The sequence below is a fragment of the Ipomoea nil genome, unplaced genomic scaffold (genome assembly GCF_001879475.1).
Source record: "Ipomoea nil cultivar Tokyo-kokei standard unplaced genomic scaffold, Asagao_1.1 scaffold1407, whole genome shotgun sequence".
Taxonomy (NCBI): domain Eukaryota; kingdom Viridiplantae; phylum Streptophyta; class Magnoliopsida; order Solanales; family Convolvulaceae; genus Ipomoea; species Ipomoea nil.
In genome coordinates, this window is record NW_017617835.1 from 3825389 (window position 1) to 3848632 (window position 23244).

At 36.0% G+C, this 23244-nt stretch overlaps 3 protein-coding genes across 5 annotated transcripts; all 3 read left to right on the top strand.

The window, feature by feature from the left end:
• The first annotated feature begins 2880 nt into the window (after positions 1-2880).
• LOC109186249 (fasciclin-like arabinogalactan protein 17) lies at positions 2881-3597 on the top strand. The gene has a single exon (XM_019336175.1). It carries the CDS (start codon positions 2881-2883, stop codon positions 3595-3597), a length of 717 nt encoding a protein of 238 aa, XP_019191720.1.
• Positions 3598-6784: 3187 nt separating this feature from the next.
• Positions 6785-10941, top strand: LOC109186387 (calcium-dependent protein kinase 1-like). Its single transcript, XM_019336342.1, has 8 exons — positions 6785-6941; positions 7223-8215; positions 8352-8495; positions 8591-8743; positions 9728-9843; positions 9984-10151; positions 10268-10492; positions 10600-10941. Exons 2-8 carry the CDS (start codon positions 7414-7416, stop codon positions 10726-10728), a joined length of 1737 nt encoding a protein of 578 aa, XP_019191887.1. The 5' UTR covers positions 6785-6941; positions 7223-7413; the 3' UTR covers positions 10729-10941.
• Positions 10942-11695: 754 nt separating this feature from the next.
• Positions 11696-21426, top strand: LOC109186385 (nuclear pore complex protein NUP1-like). Of its 3 annotated transcripts, none has more exons than XM_019336340.1 (10): positions 11696-12146; positions 14050-14096; positions 14821-14936; positions 15534-15723; positions 15822-16103; positions 16187-16276; positions 16374-17051; positions 17184-17530; positions 18887-20194; positions 20375-21426. In XM_019336340.1, the coding sequence occupies exons 1-10, from the start codon at positions 11852-11854 to the stop codon at positions 21036-21038; spliced, it is 4017 nt and encodes a 1338-aa protein (XP_019191885.1). In that variant the 5' UTR covers positions 11696-11851; the 3' UTR covers positions 21039-21426. The 3 variants fall into 3 exon arrangements, with proteins under 3 accessions (XP_019191885.1, XP_019191883.1, XP_019191882.1); XM_019336338.1 differs by having other exon boundaries at positions 18887-20121; positions 20179-21426; XM_019336337.1 differs by having other exon boundaries at positions 11697-12146; positions 18887-21426.
• The last annotated feature ends 1818 nt before the right edge of the window (positions 21427-23244 follow it).

The following is a 23244-nucleotide window of genomic DNA, read 5'->3' on the forward strand; positions in this document are numbered from 1 at the left end:
AAAGTGATAAGAACTCAAAAGTCGTGGGACCAAAAGTGAAATTAATTCTTTCTTAAAACCCCCATGTTCAAATTATTTTTAAAAAATAATACTTTTCTGGACACTCCATCCAATTTTTTTTCTTTTCCTTTTTATTTTATTTTAATTTATTAGTTAATAATAAATTATTATTTATCAAAATAGTTAAATAAAAATCATATAAATAACACACATCGTTTGACGATATGATATTGGTATATTATAAATGAGAATAAATGTATATGATTAATTTGTTAAAAATATATATTTTAAATAAAAATAATTTATTAATGTAAAAAAAAAAATTAGTACTTATATATTTTGTACAAATATTCTTATTGATTAGTCACTTATATTCTAATCTCACCATCACTTATGTTTTTATAAACAAACATGTTTTTCATAACTATTACCACTCCAATTTAACTGTTCCCACACAATGAAAATGTCATATTCATACTTGCTAATTAGATACATCAAGAAGTATAATTAAAAGAGTATAATTTTGGAGTTTTCATAGTAAAACTCGTAAAAGAAAATAAATATGATTATTTATGATAAAAGGTCACTAAGTCACTATAATTTACCAGTATAGTATTCTGCGAGACCCGAAATGTGACGCAATTGAAGTGATGAATTGTGCCTTTAATTTTGTGGACAATTTAAGCAAGCCAAAGTAGATTTTTTTTTTTTTTTTGAAAGCCAACCAATAAATGATTGTATTAATGAATCAAATCTGCAATCGAGTCTGGAGTGATAGAATCCCAATACATAATGTGATCCTGAGAGAAAGTTAATGAAGCTAAAGTATGAGCATGCGAATTAACCTGCCTAGCAACATAATTTAAAAACAATAATTAAAAGACGCCATGAGCGTTCTACATTGGTCCACAATGACCCCAACATAGGACATTAAACCCATCGAGAGATGACGTAAAGTATTTCAAAGTTGCATGCAATCTGTTAAAATATTCACCGTAGTCATATTTTCCTCCAGCAGCCAGGATAAGGCCTCCGCCATGAACGGAGACATACAATGTGATAGCTTTCCATTTCGAGCCGCTAAGAACGCTCCATCCGGCAAACAAAGTACCATAGCAAAAGTAGCCTCTCCCGTTGCTTGTTTGAACCCTGAGTCTATGTAACACCTTGGGCCACCGTGGTCGTGATCCGGAGCAAGCCAAAGTAGTTAATTAACTCACATTGTGAGTAATGCCACAACTCATAAAGTATCACACGGCTCATAGACTGACGTTTTCCGTGACAAAAAACAATAAAAATACTGAACCATACTACCGGAGCGTCAGTCGTTTCGATCTCCCACCGATCCTTACGCGTCTATGCATGCCTTCACAGCTTTTGCTAGCTGGAGTAGCTGCATATATGCTATATATACAGCAATAAACCAGATGAAAAGAAACGGAAAATAAGAAAGTAACAAGTCATACACAAACAAATCCATTCAACAATATAATGTCACTCCCATGTTCTAAATTAAACAAAAATGCTATACCACTAAGTTGCTCCAACTAGCTCTACTCATTATTAAATATATTCCGTGTACTAAACTGCTAGCCTTATATGTATAAGTAAGCACATATAATTAAGACTTTAATTTTACTATTTGATTGCCAATTACTTGATTTAGAATATATGATCTATAGGCCAGTATGCTATCATTGACACTCGTCTTCAAACACGTATCACCCTGAACAAGTCACTAGCTAGTATAAAAATGAATAATGGAAACTGATTTTTTATAACTGTTCTAAAAAAAATGTTAGTGTATTCTTTAAAAACCTCACGGTAAAAAAATTATAAATATTTGAACAAAAATCTGAAACTATTTAGAGTAAATACCTAAAATGATCCCTCGACTATAACTAAATTCACAAATTGGTCCTTAACTTTCAATTTCAACCAATTAAGTCATTAACTTTGTAATTTTGACACAATTTGGTCCTCCATCTATTTGACCGTTTGTTGACCGTGATCGACGATCTCCAGAAGAACCTTTAGCTCTCGTCAGAGCACGTGGAGGCCTCCAGGATGACATTGCACCGGTTCGGAAGCACGTCGTCTTCTTCGCTCTGGTACGAACTCAACTACATTGAATCCAAAGGGAGGATGAAGAAAGGTGACCGGATTTGGTAGATTGCTTTCGGCAGTGAATTTGAATGTAACAGTGCGGTCTGAAAATGCAACCGGAACCTTAAAAAACCAACTATGGATCATGAAAGTACATATATATCCTCAAAAATCATAGTCAACAAACGGTCAAATAGACAGATGACTAAATTGTGTTAAAATTACAAAGTTAAGAACCTAATTGATTGAAATTGAAAGTCAAGGACTAATTTGTAAATTTAGTTATAGTCGATGGATCATTTTGAATATTTACTCAACTATTTATAAGTAAAACAGTCGTAATTTAAAAAAAAAAAAAAAATACTGGGTAATTTTCGCTACCGTTCCACTTATAACAATCAATGATGATGACTTAAACAAATATAAAGTTGGACTTCATATACAGACACGTACTACTACCAGAATTGCATTTTGCTTAATTGGGAAGAAAATACTAATCATTGTCTTTAAAAAAAAAATGGTGTTGAATTGGTGGCATTCGCATTTTATTTACTTTTGTGTTGAGAGAGAGAGAAAAGAACCACAAAACTCGCACACAGAAAGAAGAAAACGACACGCAAATGATAGAGACAGACAGTCGTGTTGGACTGCATATATATATATATATATATATATATATATATATATATATATATATATATATATATATATATATATATATATATATGTCTGCGTACTTAGCTTCCAACTCGACATGCTTTTTGCTTCTTCAAAATGTCTGCCAAGAAGAAGTTGATCACAATCGCCACCGTTTTTCTCCTTTCCTTCGTGACCGGGAAACCGAGTCAGGATAGCCTCGCCTCCATCTCCGCCGTGAAACCCGAAGGCGCCCCGGAGATCGACCCGAGAACGTTGAAGAGAAAAGCCACGGTGATACCTTCACGGTCTCCCTCGCCACCGCCGCCTTTCCCAATCTACGAAGCAATGGCGTCCGAGCCAGCTACGGAATTTGACGGCGAGAGCCAGGTGAAGGACTTCGTGCAAACCCTCCTCCACTTCGGCGGCTACAACGAAATGGCCGATATTCTCGTGAACCTAACAAACTTAGCCGCGGAAATAGGGAAGCTCGTGAACGCAGGCTATGCACTCACGGTTTTAGCCCCCAACGATGAAGCCATGGCGAAGCTCACGGCGGAGCAGCTAAGCGATCCGGGAGCGCCGGAGCAGATAATATACTACCACGTCGTGCCGGAGTACCAGACGGAGGAGAGCATGTACAATGCCGTTCGGAGATTCGGCAAGGTGAAGTACGAAACGCTGCGCTTGCCGCACAAGATTGTTGCTCGGGAATCGGACGGGTCAGTGAAACTCGGGGACGGTGAGAATTCGGCCTACTTGTTGGACCCGGATATTTACACCGACGGCCGTATCTCAGTTCAGGGGATCGACGGAGTCCTGTTCCCGGAGAAGAAGAAGACGACGAAGAAATAAATGTATTTATTAAAAGTTTCATAATATATACTTATTACCGTTAATGAAAATTTTACTGTATTATAGTATATACAATTATATATATTAATTTTTGTTGTACTTCCTATTGTATATAAATTAGTGACATTGTAAAAAATATATATATTATACTATGATTTGATGCCGATATTGAAGAAGGAAACCTTTAAACCAATGGACTTTATCATCCATTGTATTACACCTTTTTGGTATTGTGGGTGGAATCCATTTTAGACATATAGGGGTTGGTTAAGCTTTCTATTATTTATCATAACTAAAAGTCTAAAAATAATCATTTTAATGTATATATACACTTGTTTTCTTCTCCTGACATGCATAAAACAATGTTCTGTATATTTTAATTTACAAGGAACCCTAACAATGTTCGGTATATTATATACTAGTTTCACATGTGCATTGCGTGATTAATTTAATTAATGTTCTATGTTTGTATATAAATAAATAATTTAAAGTATGTCAATGCAAAATATCAATGGAGTGAATATTTCATTTATTTAGAGACCAATAATGGCGTCTCTTCTAATGGTAATGCAATCGGGTTACTGATGCTAGTTTGCAAAAAAGAACATATGTTGCCTAAAGAACATATTTTGTCTAATTAATTTTGTTACATTAAATTGATTATATATATATATATATATATATATATATATATATATAAGTGACTGCGTCATTTTTTAGTAATTGATCTTATTAGAATAATTAATAAAAACTAATAAAAATAAAATAATTATAAGTATTCATTTCATCAAATAATTGGACGGATATTTTTTAATTCCCGTTATAAGCATAACTTGATTGGTTTTTTTTTTTTTTTTTTTTTTTTTTTTTTTTTTTTTTAACTTGATTGGTTCTTATTATATTAGTAGATAGATATAACACAAGGTATAAGTGTACTATTTTTTTTTTTTTTAGTATTATAATATTGGTTTATGTATACTCAAATCATTTTCTCAAGTATACAACAATAACTAAATTTAAAAGAGTAAATTATAATTTTTTGTCTTAGATTTATACATGTCAGTCCATTTTTAATCATTTTTATCAGAACATTGACATTTTGTCTTAATATTATTGTGACATAATCATTTCTGATCATCCGTCAACAAAATTACTAAAATATCGATAAATACAAAGACATTTTAATTTTAATTTTGTATGCTATGAAAATAAATAATTAACCAAATATATCGAATTGAAACTATATTATAAATTTAATGTAACCGAAGGAATTAAAAAAAAAAAACCATTAGTGGGCCAACACAATCATCTAGGTTGGGCTGCACATAGTTATTGTGTACAGGTCGACTAGGTTCAACCCACTATTGTACATGGATTGGGATAGCCCAATTCATGAAACTAGTGAGGGGTTATCCTTTTCAAATTAGAATGACTCAATTTTCAAATAAATAAAGTCAAATATTAAATAATTAAATTTCAAATAATAATATTTTTTATAAAATCTTTCAATAAAAAATGTTAATAATCATTTTGTAAAAAAAAAAAATACAATTACAAAATTCCAACACTTCTTTTTTTTTTTTTTTTTTTTTCACCATTCCAATCCCCAATAGGGTGTGGACCAAAGATCCCCGTTGGGGTTGGCTGAAACTAACATTACTAGACCAATCCAACAACTCATTAAAATTTATTAATTTTAAAATTTAGAAAGTAACAAAATGGATTAATAACATATAAACTTTTTTTTTTGTTTAATTTTAAAAATATTCAATAACAGGCTAATAGTTTTTATATTTTTTGTTGGAAATATATGAAAAAGACAAAATTTATTGTTTTAGTGGCAAAATGCTGAATTTTATTTATTTTATATGTTGTATTAAATTGAGAAGTTGAGTGAGAATTTGGATATATTCTATGGAGCAGCCAGCAGTCCACCACCATCTCCCATTCCACCAACATGCACGTTGGGTACAAGAAATTATTCTTCCCAGAGTGTCCTGGGGCTGGGAGGTAGGTTTGAAAATAAATGTTAGGTTTTGGTTGTCCAAATTGGGTATTTCTTATTTTATTTTATTATTTATTTAACACAAACCGAAGGTTGACGTAGCATAATACATTAGTTTTGCTTGTCACCTTGTGGCCACTACTTCACATTCGTATATATTAAAAAAAAAACTCAAAAAAGTAATTAATTGATGGAAACATAACTTTAGATCAGAAGGTTACATGTTCAATTATACTTAATATAATTTCAATTGAGATCGTCACACATAAGATTTGCTCAGTGTGGTTTACTTTAATTGTGTAGTTTATAAAAAAAAAAAAAAAAAAAAAAAAGACACAACAGTGCAACACATCATCATTAACCGCTTAGGTTTTGAGAGAGAAAGTTGATTTTTGTAACCTTAATAATTCAATTAGAATTCATTGTGTGCATGTGAGAGAACCTATATGCTATACAATTCAACATTTATTTAAAAGGGTTTTGTATATATATTGGTGCAAATTTCATTGTATTTCCAATGTGAGATAAAGATTACTAAGCCTTTTTACCTTCATTTTCTAATTCAAAATGGTATACTTTGAAAATCAAATTTTTGTTTACCCATTATCCATTTTGAGCATAAAATATATCAATATCTTCATTTCATTACGAAAAACACAAATCCACTTACCTAACTCAAATCGAAAAGTTGACCCTACATATATTAGTACCACAAAATAGCACCTACAATATCATTTATGCTATTTTTTCATATTGGTGTTTGCACTTGCAATGAAAACATATGGGTAGTGTTACACCCATTTATGATTTTTCTCTCAAAATACCTTAACAATTCAATTCAAAATTTTTTTTAGGATAATAATTTAATTCAATTCATAATACCTTTCGGGGAAAAAATTACACATATTCATTTTTTTTTATGGTTATATATAATATAAACTTGTCTCAAAATGCAAGTTATTAATAGAACAATAAATGTTAAATTTATGGCACTTTTTGACACAATAAATGTCAAATTTAAAGAGGTCAACACATTTTTATGGCAAAATGACAAATTTTTTCTCAATTGTATGTGAAATATATATATATTTTTTAAATTCGACCTACAATAAAATTCTTAGTAGTAATTCTCATTAACCGGCCTTGAGAAATTGGTAACTAGACCTTGACTCCCAGATGAGAAACCTGGCCGGCTGGCCGAACAAGAAACTCCAATTACTCCACTGAGACATATTTATCTGTTTGGTACATCCAACCAATGCGCGTTTTCTTCGTGACTCTGTCTAATGTAAGAAACAACATAGGTTTTCACTAAAATAATAGAAACCCACCATCAAAGGTTAGACCAATTCTCTCTTTATTATTCAAGATCTCAACTTTTTCTTCTTTGTATTGGAGTTTTTGGCTCCGGCTTTATAAGCAGAGGATTTTATTTTATGAGCTTTTTCTTGCCTATCTGTTGTCACCCAGAGTTTTCCCTTTCTTTCTCTCTGCTGAGTATATCTTGATTTCTTCGTTTTCATGTATATATGGACTGTTTGCAATCTGTGTTTTCTCGTGCAATTTTACTGTGTACATTGATTTTGATACTGTGACCAATTGATGAATATTTCTTGGCAGCTATGGAGTTGAGCAATTGAGCTAGAGATGATTTGACTTTTTAATTTCTGGTTTTGATTGTTTCTGGTAAAGCTAAGATCTTGTTGCCTTTCTAGCTGAGAGGTTTATGAGGAAATAGCAGTAGAGATTTAGTACTAGAATTCATTTTGTAGGGTACTGGGATTAATTTTGAGGAGTGAGTTTAGGGTTCAATGGGGAATACTTGTGTTGGGCCGAGCATTTCGAAAAATGGAATATTTCAATCGGTTTCAGCTGCAATGTGGCGAACCCGATCACCGGATGACACTGGTTCTGTCACTAATGTAGAGAGTGTCAGAGGTGAATCACAACAAGGTTCTAATAAATCGCCCGAATCACCAATGGAGGTCCAAAATAAGCCGCCTGAGCAGATGTCAATGCCTAGGCCGGAGGCCGAGGAAAAGCAGCCGGCTAAGCCTAAGAAACCCGCACATATAAAGAGGGTGCCTAGCGCAGGGCTTAGGACTGATTCGGTTTTACCAAAGAAAACGGGCAACTTGAAGGAGTTTTTCAGTATAGGCAAGAAATTAGGTCAAGGGCAGTTCGGGACTACGTTTCTTTGCGTGGAGAAAGCAAGCGGGAAGGAATACGCGTGCAAATCGATTGCCAAGAGGAAGCTGTTGACCGATGACGATGTTGAGGACGTTAGGCGTGAGATTCAGATAATGCACCACTTGGCTGGGCACCCGAATGTTATTTCGATAAAAGGGGCTTATGAGGACGCTATCGCCGTTCATGTTGTTATGGAGTTTTGCGCCGGGGGCGAGCTTTTCGATAGGATTATTCAGCGGGGACATTATACAGAAAGGAAAGCTGCTGAGCTTACAAGGACAATTGTCGGAGTTGTAGAAACTTGTCATTCATTAGGGGTGATGCACCGTGACCTTAAGCCCGAGAATTTTCTCTTTGTCAACAAGAAAGAGGATTCCCTACTCAAAACAATTGACTTTGGATTGTCAATATTCTTCAAGCCAGGTATACCCTTTTTACCTAAGGATAAACATCGACCAAAGTAGCCCAGAAATTAAAGTAATTATATTGGTTCATTTATATACTTTGAAGTTTGGCTTAAAGTGTTTTACATTTAAAAAATAATGATTTCCTTTTTCAGGGGAAAAATTTACTGACGTTGTTGGCAGTCCCTACTATGTTGCACCAGAAATTCTCCGAAAGCACTATGGTCCTGAAGCCGATGTCTGGAGTGCTGGCGTGATAGTTTACATTTTACTAAGTGGAGTCCCTCCTTTTTGGGCGGGTTAGCGTCTTTTTTGTTATCAAAATACCTAGCAATCGTGTCTCTCTTCCATATTATAGCAAAATATAACTCGAATTCATTTATAATTTACATAGAAAATGAGCAAGGAATATTTGAGCAAGTCTTGCATGGTGATCTTGACTTCACTTCGGACCCATGGCCTAGTATTTCAGAAGGTGCTAAAGACTTGGTGAGGAGAATGCTTATACGAGACCCCAAAAAGCGTTTGACAGCACATGAAGTGCTATGTAAGTAGCTTTCTTCAAATTGTTATTAATCAGTGAATCTTGACGAGTCATAGGCAATTGGCTTGATATTGGGGTAGATTTGATACACACACACACTATACATATACACATACATATGTGATGGGTACCCAGTCGGGGCCACCTGCCAGGCAGTTGGGCGGCCTGTTGGGCCGTGCCAAGCTGGCAGCTGAGGCGGGGGATGTCCAAAGGAATATTCAAGGAATCTTTGCCAAATGTCAACCGATTTTCCCTTTTCAGATTTAGAAAGGAGATTTTGCAGTTTAAGAAACAAATCTAAATCTGGTTTATGAAGGTTTCTTAATCGAAGTTTGTAAATATTTTACTTCCTTTTCTTTAATCAATCACCTATGTATAAAAACCCCCTAGGGGTCAAAGGGATTCGATTTTTACTTTCTGACAATAACATGGTCTTGTGCTATTTCTTGCATTATTCACGGTTGTGTTGGCCTGCCGACCGGTTACCCCGTGCCATAAAACCAACAATATGGCAAACTATTGTGTGGACCGTGGTCCACATAACTGTGTAGACCACGGTCCAAAATGACGTCGTTGAATTTTATGAGTTAGAATAATGAACATTATGAGTTAGAATAATGTACATTATGAGTTAGAACAATATACATTATGTATTAGAATGATGTACTTTATGTGTAAAAATAATGTACATTATGTGTTCGAATAATGAAACTTCTAGGGTAAGATAATGTACTCCATGAGTTAAAATAATGTACAATATGCTTTAGAATAATGTACATTATGAGTTATAAAAATGTATGTTGCAGTGAGTCGCGTGAAAAAAAAAAATACGCGAAACGACGTCATTTTTGAACCGTGGTCCACGCAATAACTATTGCTACAATATGTATACACGTATAAGTGGTTAGTACCTAGATCGAATTGGTCCAAGATCGAATCCTATTCTTTCTCAGATTGTTTATGAGAGGTGTTTTAAATAATTTGCAGGTCATCCTTGGGTTCAAGTTGGTGGCGTGGCTCCTGACAAGCCTCTGGACTCTGCAGTTTTGAGTCGAATGAAGCAATTCTCTGCGATGAATAAGCTCAAGAAAATGGCTTTAAGAGTACGTATTATTAGTATAGTATAAGCGCACTTCTCTAATTTCTCTAAGCGTTACACCATTAGGCCTTTTAGGTGCAAACTTTAATCTGGAAGATGGACTCATACAGCTAAATTGACCGAATGTATGTTCGTTTCTTCCAGGTCATTGCAGAGAACCTATCCGAAGAAGAAATTGCTGGGTTGAAAGAAATGTTCAAGATGATAGATGCAGACAACAGCGGGCAAATCACTTTCGAGGAGCTCAAAGCTGGATTGAAAAGAGTTGGTGCCAATCTCAAGGAGTCCGAGATCTATGACCTAATGCAAGCTGTAAGTACCATCGTTTCGATTCTTGTATCTGCTCTAAACAAATCCTTACGGTTTTTTGTTTCGTGCACTTTGATGCTATTCTCTAAACAAATCCTCTGCACTTTCTGATGTTTCAGGCTGATGTTGATAACAGTGGAACAATCGATTATGGCGAGTTTATAGCTGCAACGTTACATTTTAACAAAATTGAGAGAGAGGATCATCTGTTTGCCGCTTTCTCCTATTTTGACAAGGATGGAAGTGGCTTTATCACTGCAGACGAACTGCAACAAGCCTGCGAGGAATTTGGGATTGAAGATGCCCGCCTGGAAGAAATGATTCGGGAAGCTGACCAAAATAACGTAAGTCATTCAATATAATAACTATATATATATATATATGTAACATTTGCATGATTTTCCATTATCTCGCTTGGTCATTGTTACCATGGTTTCAATTTATGTTTCAGGATGGAACCATTGATTACAATGAATTCGTGGCGATGATGCAAAAAGGAAATCCAGTATTGGGCGGTCTCTCGAAAGGCCAAGAAAATAGTAGTTTCAGCATTCGATTTAGGGAGGCCCTAAGAACCTAGACTTCCCTTATTTGTTCTTCACTGTTTTTTTTGTTCTTTTTGTATGACAAATTTGTTGTGATAGGGTCCTTTTTATAGTGATTTGGAGAAAACAGCCATCTTTTATTGCACTTTTATAGTTTTCACAATCTCTTTTCCCTGTCTGCATCTGGCTTTGTCAATTGTCATCTTGTACACTTGTATGCCTCATGACCCCAAGGAATTGTGATGATACATTCTCCCCCAGATATTTACTTCCTTACATGGTAATATAATTGGGTATGTATGTATTTAAATAATAAGTAGATTTTTTTTTTTTTTTTTTTTGTGTGTGACGATGAAAATTCACAAATGTTACTCGAAAGTATGTACTAAATAAACTTGTTTATGTGTAACAGTGCATTAACCACACAATATGTACGAAAATCATGGTTCATTCACTTACTTCTTTTAGTGGTATAATAAGCAAGCAGGTTGAATTCCCAGCCCTAAGGACCCCACACTCCGGTCCGATAGAGCATTTGGGAGTATGTAAATCACGGTGACTTAATGGTTCAGCAGACAGGGCCAAATGCCGGTGCGCATAAGGAATCTGTCCACTTTGGACATAATTTCTACACTGCCGCAGCTGAAGTCGGTTTGAACCTTGTCTCTTCTCCCAAATACTGCCCACTAAACCATTAAGCTAAACCCCGTGCGGGCTTCATAATTACTTTCTCAAAGTATTGAAGGACCGCGCCCATCATAAATCGAACCCAATAAAAGAGTCACTTCGTGTTACTAGACCATAAAGTTATTGGCAGATAATAAATATTATTATTACATTAATTAACCTCTAATCCGAAAATTACCGTGTAGCCCCGCCCGTTTCCTGGCCGCCAGATGTTTAATCACAACGTTCAAAAAACGAGGGGAAGCCCTTAAACACATGTTTTCAGTATTTCGCACATTTTATCTTTCTATGAACGCTTTCACAATTTTCAATTAATTTTCTAATCTAAAGCTAAAAAAAATCAACAGTAGGTATTCGCGTAAAACCCTAATTGCTCCCCTTCTCTCTCTTTCTCTTTCTCTTTCTCTTTCCCCCCCAATTAGTATTCGGTGCCGCGTGAGCTGTCTCTCTCTGTATCTACCACCTCCAATAATGGCGACGGCTGGCGAAGACACGACGGCTAACGCGCCTTCGGCGGCCTACGAGGGCGGAGGAGCGGGAGGGAAGTTTCGGAAGAGGCCGTTCCGGAGGGCGCAGGCCACGCCTTACGATCGCCCTCCCACCGCCCTCCGAAACCCTAGCTGGCTCTCCAAGCTCGTCGTGGACCCTGCCTCCAAGCTTATTAATGCCGGCGCTCGACGATTATTCGCTTCATTCTTCACCAAGACCCTACCTCCTCCTCCTTCTCATCCTCCACTCCCTGCTATCCCTGCTCCACCACCTTCAGGTATTTTCTTCTTCCCTCTCTTTATTCCCGTCGTTGTCTGTTCATGTATTCACACTCATTCCTCTCTCTATATATATGCATGTGTCACTGTATGAGCGAGGGACCTGTTTGTTGTTTGTTGTTTGCCGATTGTTATGGAAAAGGAGCTGTCTTCATTGCCATTTCCTCCCCTATTATACTGTAAATGCCAATATGTGTATAATTGAGTGCAAAGGGTTGCAATTGAGTTCGGGAGTTCTTTATTGTTTTTGCTATGTGTTCAGTTGGCATGGATTCAGTTAAAATGTCTTTCTTTTATGGTTAAGGTATCTGGAGTTATCATTTTGATTTGAGGATGACCTTAATTTCATGGTTGACTGGATATGACATGAAGTTGGTGCTTCAATGAGCAATTTTATCTATATTTATTTTCTTTGTCTTCCTTTCTCCATGGTTTATTAATCTAAGTGGTTTGGACAAGGGTTAGATGTGAAGTCTTATTTGAAAAACATGATTTATGCTGAATGCAATATGTTCATTGATTGAGGTTATACCATATCAACATTTTTATAGAAAAATATAAATTTTCTGTGGAATTATGTGTGTTTATATTTTGCAATAACATTTTCCAGCTGTTAGAGAATTGTTTCTTGTTTCTTCTCCCTTAGTTCACTGCTTCTCTTCTATTTGTTCTATCACTTAATAACATTTCGGAGGGGTAGATAATTGTTTTCCATTCTTACTTCCCTCCTTTGACAGCCACTGCTTTTTTGTTTCCAATTGGATGGTCTATCTGTGAAGTGTGAGTGCATAGGTTTCAATCCCCTTCCACCTAGTTTTAGCCAATTAGTTAGTGCAAATACATGAAAATATGCCTTTCATTCTAGTGTTATATGTGAATTGGATTTCTTGGGGGTTAGTGTTAGATGTCAAAGGTACAAGTCTTGGTGCTTTAAAATTGGTGGGTACAGGGAACATCCACTAGTTTTTTCCTTTTCAATATATATAAAAACATTTAGAAATGAGTTACATTCAGAAATGAATCTGCATTTGGTAGTAACTCAAATATCCAAATCCATGGCTCTCTGGTCTTTTATTATTTATCTGAAGTGATTCTTCATCAATTTATAACTAGGATGGAATGCTAGTATTGTACACAAATAAGGGCTTTTCAGATTCTAGCCATGTCTGGTCTGTCTGCTTGGTAAATTCACTTTTGCTTATTATCATTTTTCTTGTTATGCAATAATGTTCAACAAATGAAGTGAAAGGTCACCCAGACAATCAAGGCGCCCATACTTCAATTTCTGGATGAGAAATCCATTCTAGCGTCAATGTCTATAGCTACTTGGTTATTTGTTTTTTGAATATTCTTTTCCTTTCCTTCTTTTTTTTTTTTTTTTAATAACTTAGCACTTGTGAATTTTGTAGAATTGGTGTTTTTATGTTTTTAATGTTATGATGATGGTAATTTTGTAGTAATGTTGTGGTTCACTCTGTCATTGCTAAGTTTCCTAATAAATTCGGATTCTGAATTTTCTTTTCAGAATAGTTATCTTGGCATAGAAGTGACTTTCTTTCCAGCATCTAGAAACCTTAAATTTTAAGATCTCTTTCTCTCTGTTTTTAGTGCAGTATTTTCCTTGAAATTTAAGTTCACATTGTTAATTAAGTCCTGATTAAATGAAAACATTGTTGATCATATGTGTCTGGTGCGATGGACAACTGTTTGGATGGTTTTGTGTACTGTTCTAGATGCTAGGAATTGTGACTGCTCTTAGTTGTGAGATGCTGTTATTGATGTTATCTGAAACTAAGGAAAAATGTCGTAATATCTTTCCTCCAGTGGATGTCTACTGTTTTCATCTGTGTCATTTTCCATTATGTTTATAGTTGGGCCTGATATGTGTTTTGATGTGAACAGAGACAACACAAGATCCAAAGGATGTGCATAAGGCATCAGGTCCAAATGTGAGTGTCATTGCATATAACTTGTCTTTTAAAGCATAATGATTGTGGGTCTTTTGTTTTGTTTTGTTTTGTTTTGTTTTGTTTTAATTTTAAATTTTATTGTATCATGTGAAATTTCTTGGAATCATAAGCTCTCTCCACTTTACTTGCTTCTTGCTGTTACTTATTTGTCTCTGAAAATTCTGTTGGTCTTTTCTTTGTGGGTTGTATATTTTACTATTATATACAGAGTTGTAATTCGTAGCGCTTGGTTGATTGTTTCTTTTTATGCATCATTGGGGAAAAGGTAATTCCCTTATTTACAAAAACATATATTACTTGCTTTACTAGTCTTTATTATTATTATTCTTCTTCAACTTCTAAGCTAGTAATGAAATGAATGAGCACTAGCTATCTTTGGTGTAAAGTACAATAACAGGGTTATTCAAAATTTCTGTAATTTAGTAGTAGTGTGCAATTTGTCTTGGTCTATTAGAGTATTAGCAGTTGAGCATTAGTTTCTCATTATTTCTAATAAACTTCTCGATTATTTTATGGTAACTGCAAACTCCTATGTTGCCTGTACCATGCTATTTAAAATGTTACAAAACGTGTATCATGCTATTTGGCAGTCTATTGTCCTAGAGCAGTATAGTGGTCTTATTAGATAAGTTTATCTCTCAATGTTCTCTGATCATGAAAGTTGATATATTTTCTGTTTTTTTTTTTTTTTGGGTGGATGAAGAATCGTGATGGAGATTTTGAACCAGATGTACACAAACATGGGGATACTGCTTATGATCCTGAGGGCAGTGCTTTCTCTGAGCTTGAACAATTGTTGAAACAGAAAACTTTCACCAGGTGAACTGTTTTCTACTCTTCTGTACTTCTATGGGTTTATGCTTTGGAATGCGAGTTTCATGCAAATAGTTCCCAACCGTACTAATTAAGCTACATTCCTAAGCATGAGTATTTTAGCTATGTGTGTCATCCACATTTTATGTTGCAGTAGACTCATGAACAAGGTTATCAAGGTGACGCCTAATGAGCTTGCCTCGCCTAAAATGGGCGAGGCGAGCTCAGGCGGCTAGGCGTCCAGGCTACGTTTGGGATGCCTAACCCGGCTTTGACTTGGGTTTCCAAAAAATAAAAATAAAAGTTAAGGGATTATAACCCGGCTTTGCCTTCGCATCCACCGTCACATCTTAATGTTTTTAGATTTTCTCTTTCTGAAGAGATATCGTTCCTTGTTTCAATTCTACCCCTCCATCTATCAATATTCTTTATGGGGTTTGCCTCATAATTGGCTTCTTAAGGTCTTTTAGGACATTATAGAAATTGTACTTCTGATTGTTTTATAAAAATATTGTTCTGATTATTTTCTGTGATTTTTGGCATGTTTCTATTTGATCTCAGCATATATGTGCGCACTAATAATAGGAAACACTACCTTTGCAGATTTGAAATTGATCAGCTGACAGAACTATTGCATTCAAAGGCTGTAGATTCTCCTCTTGAGGATGCTGGTAAAAGAATTGAAGTTTCTAGACTAGCTTCAGCAGATATTTCAAGAGGCATATCGGGAGATAATAAGACTGAGAAGGGAGCATCTCATGGAGTTACTTCAACTGCTATCGTCAGTTCAAAAGTGAGTTCTTGAGCAATTCGTTCTTTGTATAATTAGTGCACTCTTATGATTCATTGAGTTGTGTGGTTATGTGACTTTTATATGATAAATTTTATCAGATATGTGAGGATGATGTCGCAACTCCTGCTGAGCTTGCGAAGACTTATATGGGAAGCAGGCAGTCGAAGGTCTCACCATCAGTTCAGAGTTTTCGCAATCAAACTGTAAGAGAAGTTGTTCCATTTGTTTCACAATCACCAATTGTGTCATTGGCAAGAAGGCCCGGTATTTTTGGGGTTACTGAAAATGGTTTTACTACACCAAAATCTCGCGGTAGATCTGCAGTATACAACATGGCTCGTACACCATATTCCAGAGTTCGCCCAACTGATCTTCATAAGGTTAGGCATTTTTATTTTTGTGCTGGAAATTGTTCTCGTACTTCCTTAGACTTGGCATTTACTGTATCTTTCTCACCTCGCAGGGTGGCAGCTCCACTAGTTACCTCTATGCTGGGGCTTCATCATCTCATTCTAAGTTGGAGCCTGATGACTTGTTCGGATCTAAACAAGTGGTAATGGACCTAATTTCTGAGGATTATTTATTCTATGCTTTACTATGTATTTTGTTACTAACTTATTGTAATACTATTTTTATCTCTTTATTTTCAGTCCCTGAAACGTACAAGCTCTGTACTAGATGATGATTTTGGATCCATTGGGCCCATCCGGAGGATTAGGCAGAAATCTAATCTTTTATATAATAATGGTGCTAATCTTCCAACCCGGAGAGTTGGAGTTGTTTCTGCTGCTTCTAAACACCAGCTATTTCAGACACAGGAAATATCCAAAACTCTAGAAAAGAATCATGATGGTGCAACTCCTAGTACAAGCCGTTTCCTTGTACCTACTAAGTCCAGTGAGACAGCTGCAAAAATATTGGAGCATATTGATAAACTTTCCCCAAAGGAAAAGCCATCTGCATCGAAGCGTGTTGCCATTAAAGAGAAATCATCAACTAAATTAACAACAAATATGCTTCATGGACAAGCTCTTAGAAGCCTGGAGCATTTGGATTCTTCAAGGTTGCTTCAGAGTGCCTCAAATACTTATGAGCCTGATAATCATGCCAATGCTACTTTACCTGATGCCAGTGATTCTAAATTGCCGAAACATGGCAGTGTATTAGAGGACAGGCCAACGAATTTTGTTGACACTGTAAACCATGTAGCCAACAGGGAGGTGACATTTTCTGGAAGAGATGCCCCAGCCTCTGCAGATTCCATCCATCCAAAGTTTGCAGCTCTACCTCCTGAAAAGAAATGTGCTTTTAAAATGAGCGCACCTGAGGTTGGTGTTGCCTTTGATTCATAAAATAGAACTAAATTACCCAATTCTTTATTTTTCAGGCAGCATTTAGTTTTTGAGTAAAAGATGCTCTATTTCCTCTGATGAGTTCTAATATCATCTGTGACTGTACAGGATTCTCTTGAGCTGGATGAGGATATAGGATCAAATGTCCCTGCATCTAAACCCTTGTCTGAAGGGAATGGAAAGCAGAAGATGCCTCTTGTTAGTAGCAAGTTTGTTTCCAGTGAAGAACTATCTAAAAACAAAGGTTTAGTTTTTCCAGAAATCAATACACCACCTGGGTTTTTGAGCAAAAGGACTGATGAGCAGACTCCCAATGGTGTTAATACTAGTGTAAAATATAGTGGTCTCTCCACCAATGAGGACCTCCAGGCTGGCAAGTTGAATAATACATATGGTACTGAGATCAAAGGATCCAGTTTGGCTTTGACTGGATCAAAACTGGATAGCTTGAGCAGGTGATTCTCATTATTCTGAATTTTTTATTGTTAAATTTCTTATCTTTTCATTTTGTGTTAATGATATGATTGTCTTGCTAAATATCATTGCTTGTTCTCTCATGCATTGATCTGTTGTTTCTGAAGCTTAGGTTAATGTTTATTGTGCTGCATGATTTTCATTGGTTTCTGATTGCTTCTTGGTTTGGAACACAGATACCTTTAAATTATTTAAGCCAGTTATTCTAATCATCAAATCCCTTTGGCAGTTTATCGATACTATTACTTTTATTTGGAGTTTGAATTATTTTGGTGCTGATAATTGAATTGATTTTCTGAACTTTGTCACTTGTCTAGTGAAAGCAAGGGATCTCTCTTATATGCCTATATATATACACAATTATCAGTGACTAGAAGAATACACACACATAATTGTTATTATAATAATACGGAATAATAATTTTTTCTCTTGTGTGATGAGTAACTAGAAGAATTACCCTTGGTTCAATAACTCAGCAGCTCAAATGCATTCACGTTGGTATTAACATAAGCATGCAACTTCAGGTTTCCTGGCGTTTGATAAAAGAAATCCTAGTTTTATTGTTTGAACCTTGTACCATCAGAGAATTACCATTTACCCTTCTTTTGTTGACTGTTCTTTCTTATTGAGGTCACTCTAGCATATGATTAGTATTTAGTGTTTGAGGTTAGTTATAGGGGATGGGAAGTTGTCAAATGCACTTGAAGCGAGTCGGTGACACAATTTGTAATAAACACATAAAAGAATTCCTCTTTGATATTTAATAGACTTTTTAACTTTTTTGAAGTATTATTTTTAATGCATATTTTAAATTTGATAAGAAGTGATGATACCACTGTATGCTTTTTGAACTTTTTCCCCATGCTGCTCAAATCCTAGTTTTGATGATGGGAATATATCTCCACTTTTCAGTGACGTAAATAAATGTTAGCCCTGAAGGTCATATTTATGTTCAACAAATGTTACTGAGCTGTTGAGGGTGCTACTGGGTGTTTGCTCCTAAAGAAATCACAGAAGAGATTAACATACATACAATTCTCATTTTACTAATCAGTTTTTTGGCAAATAAAGTTCTGGCTACTAGTCATCAATCACTGCTTAATCTATTTGTTGGAAAATATTGTTTTTATCTTCTATAAGAGTTATTGCCATACTTTCATCAAAGTATAGGACAGAATCCTCAGTTTTACTTTTACCAACAATATCTAATCTACCGGTCTACATCTAGGATGGGAAGAAAAATTATGTATGTATTGTTAATGTTTTTTTGGTTTTCCCTCTTATTTTCTTGAAAATTAAACTGGTAATGTATCTAAAAGTTGACTACTTTTTTGCAGCCCGACCAACCTTGCTTCTGGTCCAACTGATGCTTGGCCACGACTTCCTATGGATGATAATTCACTCAAGGCTGGTATTAATGGTACATTAGAAGCTCCCTCAGTAGCATCAACTTCAACAACTACAACAACTACAACTTCCTTATTTGCTGTTCCCTACAGCAACTTAAGTAATGGAAATTTTTCTCCAAATCCTGTCTTGTCATCATCCTCTGTTTTAGCTGCAAGTAATTCTGAAAGCCATACCGGCGCTTCAAGTGTGGCTGCTCCTTCCATTAGTGCTGCAACCACCAATGTCACGGTGACATCTTCAGTTATCAAGCCTGGAACTTCTATATTTTCTTCAACTACCAATTCAACACCAGCAACTTTTTCCAACTCAGAAACTTCAGATTTGAATGTTAAATCAGAGAAATTAGAGAATGGCACTAGTCTTGGAAATCAAAAAAGTTTGAGTTTTGCAGGCACGAATACCATTTTTGGGCTCAATTCTTCAGTAATGGCAACATCTACTGCCACCCAGCCTCAGGGTTCTCTTTTTAGCACAGGGGGTGGTTCTACTGTTAGTGCAAATCCCCTTCTGCCACAATGTAGCAATACCACTAGCCCACAGACAATATCCTCTTTGTTTGGTTCATCCACATCATCTCCAGTGTTAGGAACTTCTGGTGTTACATCATTTAGCTCATTGAGTGCAACTGCTCCTGCTAGTAAACCTTTTTGTCCTGACACTTCAAGACCAACTTCTGCTGCTCCTACAGAGAGCAATCAGGTTGGTTCCACCTCTTCCGGTATATTTTCATTTGGTGCTACTTCAGCTTTGCCTAGTAATGGGGTTACCACTGTTACACCTAGCTTTGGTGTGAGTCCTGTAGCTCCTGCTCCTGAAACCAAAGTACTTAGCCCTTCTACTGGCAGCACTCCTGCTTTATTCAGTTTCAGTAACAGTTCTACTTCCGCTTCAACTAATGCTGGTCCTGCAATAGCTAGTTTTGGTAGCAGTTCTGCTGCTTCCACTTCCACTAGTTCCACTCCTGTGTTTGGTTTTAGTGGCAATTCTTCAGGATCATCTTCCAGCAGCACCACTCCTGGGGTGTTAAGTTTGGGTGGCAGTTCTGCAGCTTCCTCTTCCAGCAGCATCACTCCTGGAGTGTTCAGTTTTGGTGGCAGTTCTGTGGCTTCCTCTTCTGGCAGCACCACTCCTGCAGTGTTCAGTTTTGGTGGCAGTTCTGCGGGTTCCTCTTCCAGCAGCACAACTCCCGCAGTGTTCGGTTTTGGTGGCAGTTCTGCAGCTTCCTCTTCCAGCAGCACTACTCCTGCAGTGTTTGGTTTTAGTGGCAGTTCAGCATCGTCCTCTTCCAGCAGCAGCACTCCTGCGGTGTTTGGTTTTGGTGGCAATTCTGCGTCTTCCACTTCTGGCAGCACCACTCCTTCAGTGTTCAGTTTTGGTGGCAGTTCTGCACCTTCCTCTTCTGGCAGCACCACTCCTGCGGTGTTCGGTTTTGGTGGCAATTCTGCTGCTTCCTCAGCCACTGGCGTAAGCAATACAGCTCCCGGAACATTTAATTTTGGTGCGAGTTCTTTAGCCTCTTCACAGGCTAGCCAAGGTGGTGCTGTTGCTGGTATTTTTGGTTCAAGTCAGCAACCCTCATCTGGTGCCTTTGGTTCTTCCCCATCATCTATTGGCTTCACCTTTGGAGCTTCCTCATCTTCATTTTCTACTTCTAATACTGCTCCAATGCCTTTTGGATCATCTCCTGGTGCCTCAAGCAGCCCCCTTTTTGGATTTGGAAATGCTACTCCCTCTTTCACAACCTCCCCTGGGAACAATGAACAGATGACTATGGAGGACAGCATGGCTGAGGATCCGGTGCAGCAATCATCTTCACCGGCAATTTCTTTATTTGGTCAACCTTCTAACTCACCTGCACCTGCACCCGCACCCAGTTCCTTTGTGTTTGGCTCTCCTAATCCATTCCAATTTGGCGGGCAACAGAATCAAGCTGCTCCACAAAACCCATCTCCCTTTCAGGCATCTGGGAGTTTGGAGTTGAACGGTGGTGGAGGGAGCTTCTCGTTGGGCAGCAATGGCCCTGACAAATCAGGTCGAAAAATTGTGAAAGTTAATAGGAACAAGAACAGAAGGAAGTGAAAAATAAACGTTTTGGTGTGACTACTACAATCACTGTTGTCTGGTCTTTTCTTGTTCATTGAGTTGGTGCAGAAGGTTGCAGGTCCGGTCCCCTAGAGTCATTATTGCAAATGAAGAAGAATCAATGAGGTTTGGTTTGTAACTTGTTATTTTGGTTTTTGTTTTCTAGCAGAAGCTTTTATCTAGTCATAGAATGTAACAATTTTGCAATATTTGCATGTAGTGAACAGAACAGAAGAATGGTGTTGTATGAGTTGGGTGTAATACATTACATTTCAATTATGCTACTACATTTCAATTATGCTACTTGAGATTATTGTAGTATTCCAGTCTTTGGTATATCATTACATGTAAACATAATAATAAGAAATGGTTATGTTCTTTACTATATTGTATTGCTTTAGCAGAAATTATTCTTATACAACGTTACCACGTTATTCAGACACAATTAACTATTAACTAAACAACGATTTACATTATATCCATCGTCATTCAACTTATTGAAACCATGCAACAACACCTTTATTATGGAGAAGATTCTCCGATTGTCTAGGCTGATGGCAGTGGTGGCGATGAGGGTGGTGGTGTATAAGGCCACCTTTTCCAATGGACTGGGGCCGGAACTCGGCTAGACCCCGGTGGTGGCCGGGGACTTGGACCGACTCTCCTACTAGGATAATGAGGCGGACGACTTTTGTGAGCATGCGACGACTTAAAATGGGAGAGGATGAAAATATGATAACTGGTTAAAATCTTATAATTGAAGGACTTAAATGGTTAATTTGAACAGACTTAAATGGTTAATTTGAACAACGGATAATAACAATTTGAAAATCAAAGGATTACAAATAGTCAATTTAAAAGTTTAAGATTAGACATGGTAAAATCACTATACTTTTGTAGAATCTTTAGATGGTTTAACTTGAATATGAAAATATTACGGATTAATAGAATTTTTATGATATCAAGAAAAGTTGTTTTTTTAAAAATAATTATTAGATATGGAGGTTTTGACACGTTGCATGCATGATTACATGGTGTGTGAAGATTACATGGTGTGTGAAGAGGTGTTGTCATAAATATTAATGTTGGGAATTGAATTTATAAGTAAAAGGTGGAGGGAGCTGAGACAAGCCAAGTGTGAAAGTGTAGTTAAAGTGTTTGGTATATGCTTTAGGAGATGCTCTATTAGGATTGGACTTTTCACATGCTCCCATTCTTGTGTTCATCGTTTTCAACTTCCCAAGTCCTACAGGCAACCTTGGAAACAAAAACTAACTTAAATAACATCAAAGTTTTACAATATTAGGATGTGTGGGGTAGGGGAAATAATGGAAGTTTAATTAATTAATTAAACAGTTTTGAGTTTTTCAACTCGTGTGAATGAGATAGCCTAAAATTGAGTATCTTAACTTTTAATTTAATCAAAAGTTTTAAATTCATAAAACTCATAAATGGAGTGCTTTGTCATCTTTTAATGTTTTACTTGACACGAATATGATTAATCTCAGGCTCTCAGTATGTGAGGTCCTAACATATCTTAACTGAGAAAACTTGTGATCCGACAAAATTAAAAAAATATATTAATAAATTTAAAACTTTGACTTTACTATAGTTATGTAAGGAATATTTGCATGTGATAACTGATAAGTTATATGAATATTTTCTTTAACCCACAAACATATAGGTGGTTGACTATTAAAGTATAATATATAAAATTATTCATAATATACTTTTTTGACATCGTCATTGTCAATATAATGCAAAAAATCTTTCATAGTGATAAATATAATGAAAATGATCGATGGAGAATTTTGCATTTGTTCAACGTTCAATAGTGACGAATCACAAGTGGCAAAATGGACAATTTTCTTTTAAACACATTTTTGACTTAGTGTTTTTTTTTTTTTAATTTTTTATTATTGATATATTCACATTTAAAGAATTTAAGATATTCGTGACAATTAACGTGACTAAATATTAAATTCAAACTTGACATAATTTGTTGAAAGACTTTTATTTGAGTTGATTATTATAATATTTACTGATATTCTGCGCTTAAACTTGATTTACTTTTTGACAATGAAGTTGGTCAATAGGCTCGTCCGTTAATCCACTTTTCATGATTCAAAATTTCACATTAAAAATTGTATTATATTATATATAAATATTTTTTTTTTTAAAAGTACAAATTTATGCATTCATC